Source organism: Macrobrachium nipponense, chromosome 23 (assembly GCF_015104395.2).
Source record: "Macrobrachium nipponense isolate FS-2020 chromosome 23, ASM1510439v2, whole genome shotgun sequence".
Taxonomy (NCBI): Eukaryota; Metazoa; Arthropoda; class Malacostraca; order Decapoda; family Palaemonidae; genus Macrobrachium; species Macrobrachium nipponense.
In genome coordinates this window covers 52708213-52709524 of record NC_061090.1, presented here as the reverse complement: position 1 = coordinate 52709524, position 1312 = coordinate 52708213, and the positions used below count along the sequence as shown (strand labels likewise).

Below are 1312 nucleotides of genomic sequence, written 5' to 3'. Positions count from 1 at the left end.
ACCGGCATTGGTTCCCCAGAACCTTCCCAGTGCTGAATGACGGCATTGGTCCCAGAATTCCAGTGCTGAATGACGGCATGGTCCCAGAATTCCAGTTGCTGATGACGGCATTGGGTCCCCAGAATTCCCAGTGCTGAAGTGACGCATTGTCCCATAATACAAGTGCTTGGAATGACGGCATTGGTCCCAGAATTTTCCAGTGCTGATGCGCATTTGGTCCCGAATTCAGTGCTGAGTGACCGCATTGGTCCCCCAGAATTCCAGTGCGAATGACGGCATTGGTCCCAGAATACCAGTGCTGAATGACGGCATTGTCCCCAGAAGTTCCAGTGCTGAATGCGGCATTGGGCCCCAGAATTCCCAGTGCTGAGTGACCCTCGCCCCAGGTCCCAAGAATTCCAGTGCTGAATGACGGCATGGTCCCAGAATTACCGCATGGTTTCCCCAGAATTCCAGTGCTGAATGACGGCATTGGGTCCCCAGAATTTCCAGTGCGAATACCGCATTGGTCCCAGAATCCAGTGCCTGAATGACGGCATTGGGTCCCCAGAATTTCCAGTGCTGAATGACGGCATTGGTCCCAGAATTTCAGTGCTGAATGACCGCATTGGTCCCAGAATTCCAGTGCTGAATGACCGCATTGGTCCCAGAATTCCAGTGCTGAATGACCGCATTGGTCCCAGAATTCCAGTGCTGAATGACCGCATTGGTCCCAGAATTCCAGTGCTGAGGTTGACCGCCAATTGGGTTCCCAGAATTTCCGTGCTGAAATTGACCCGCATTGGTCCCAGAATTCCCCAGTGTGAATGACGGCATTGGTCCCAGAATCCAGTGCTGAATGAGGCATTGGTCCCAGAATTCCAGTGCTGAATGCGGCATTGTCCCAGAATTCCAGTTGCTGATGACCGGCATTGGTCCCAGAATTCAGTGCTGAATGACGGCATTGGTCCCAGAATTTACCAGTTGGTCCGAAATGAATGCATTGGTCCCCAGAATTCCAGTGCTTGAATTACGGCATTGGTCCCAAATTTCCAGTGCTGAATGACGGCAATTGGTCCCCAGAATACCATGCTTGAATGCGGCATTGGGTCCCCAACAGAACATTTCCCAGTGCTGAATGACGGCATTGGTCCCAGAATTCCAGTGCTGAATGACGGCATTGGTCCCAGAATTCCAGTGCTGAATGACGGCATTGGTCCCAGAATTCCAGTGCTGAATGCCCGGCATTAGGTAACCAAAGTTTTTTTCAGGGCTGAAATTGCGGCATTTGGTCCCAGAATTTTAGTGCTGAATGACGGCATTGGTCCCAGAA

At 51.6% G+C, this 1312-nt stretch overlaps 1 protein-coding gene across 1 annotated transcript in view; it reads left to right on the top strand.

The window, feature by feature from the left end:
* Window positions 1–462: 462 nt before the first annotated feature.
* LOC135197916 (uncharacterized) overlaps window positions 463–1312 on the top strand; it is a 1153-nt gene continuing 303 nt past the window's right edge. Inside the window, exon 1 of the mRNA XM_064225158.1 lies at window positions 463–802. Coding sequence (XP_064081228.1) covers window positions 463–802 — 340 coding nt within the window. The remainder of the gene's footprint in view (window positions 803–1312) is intronic.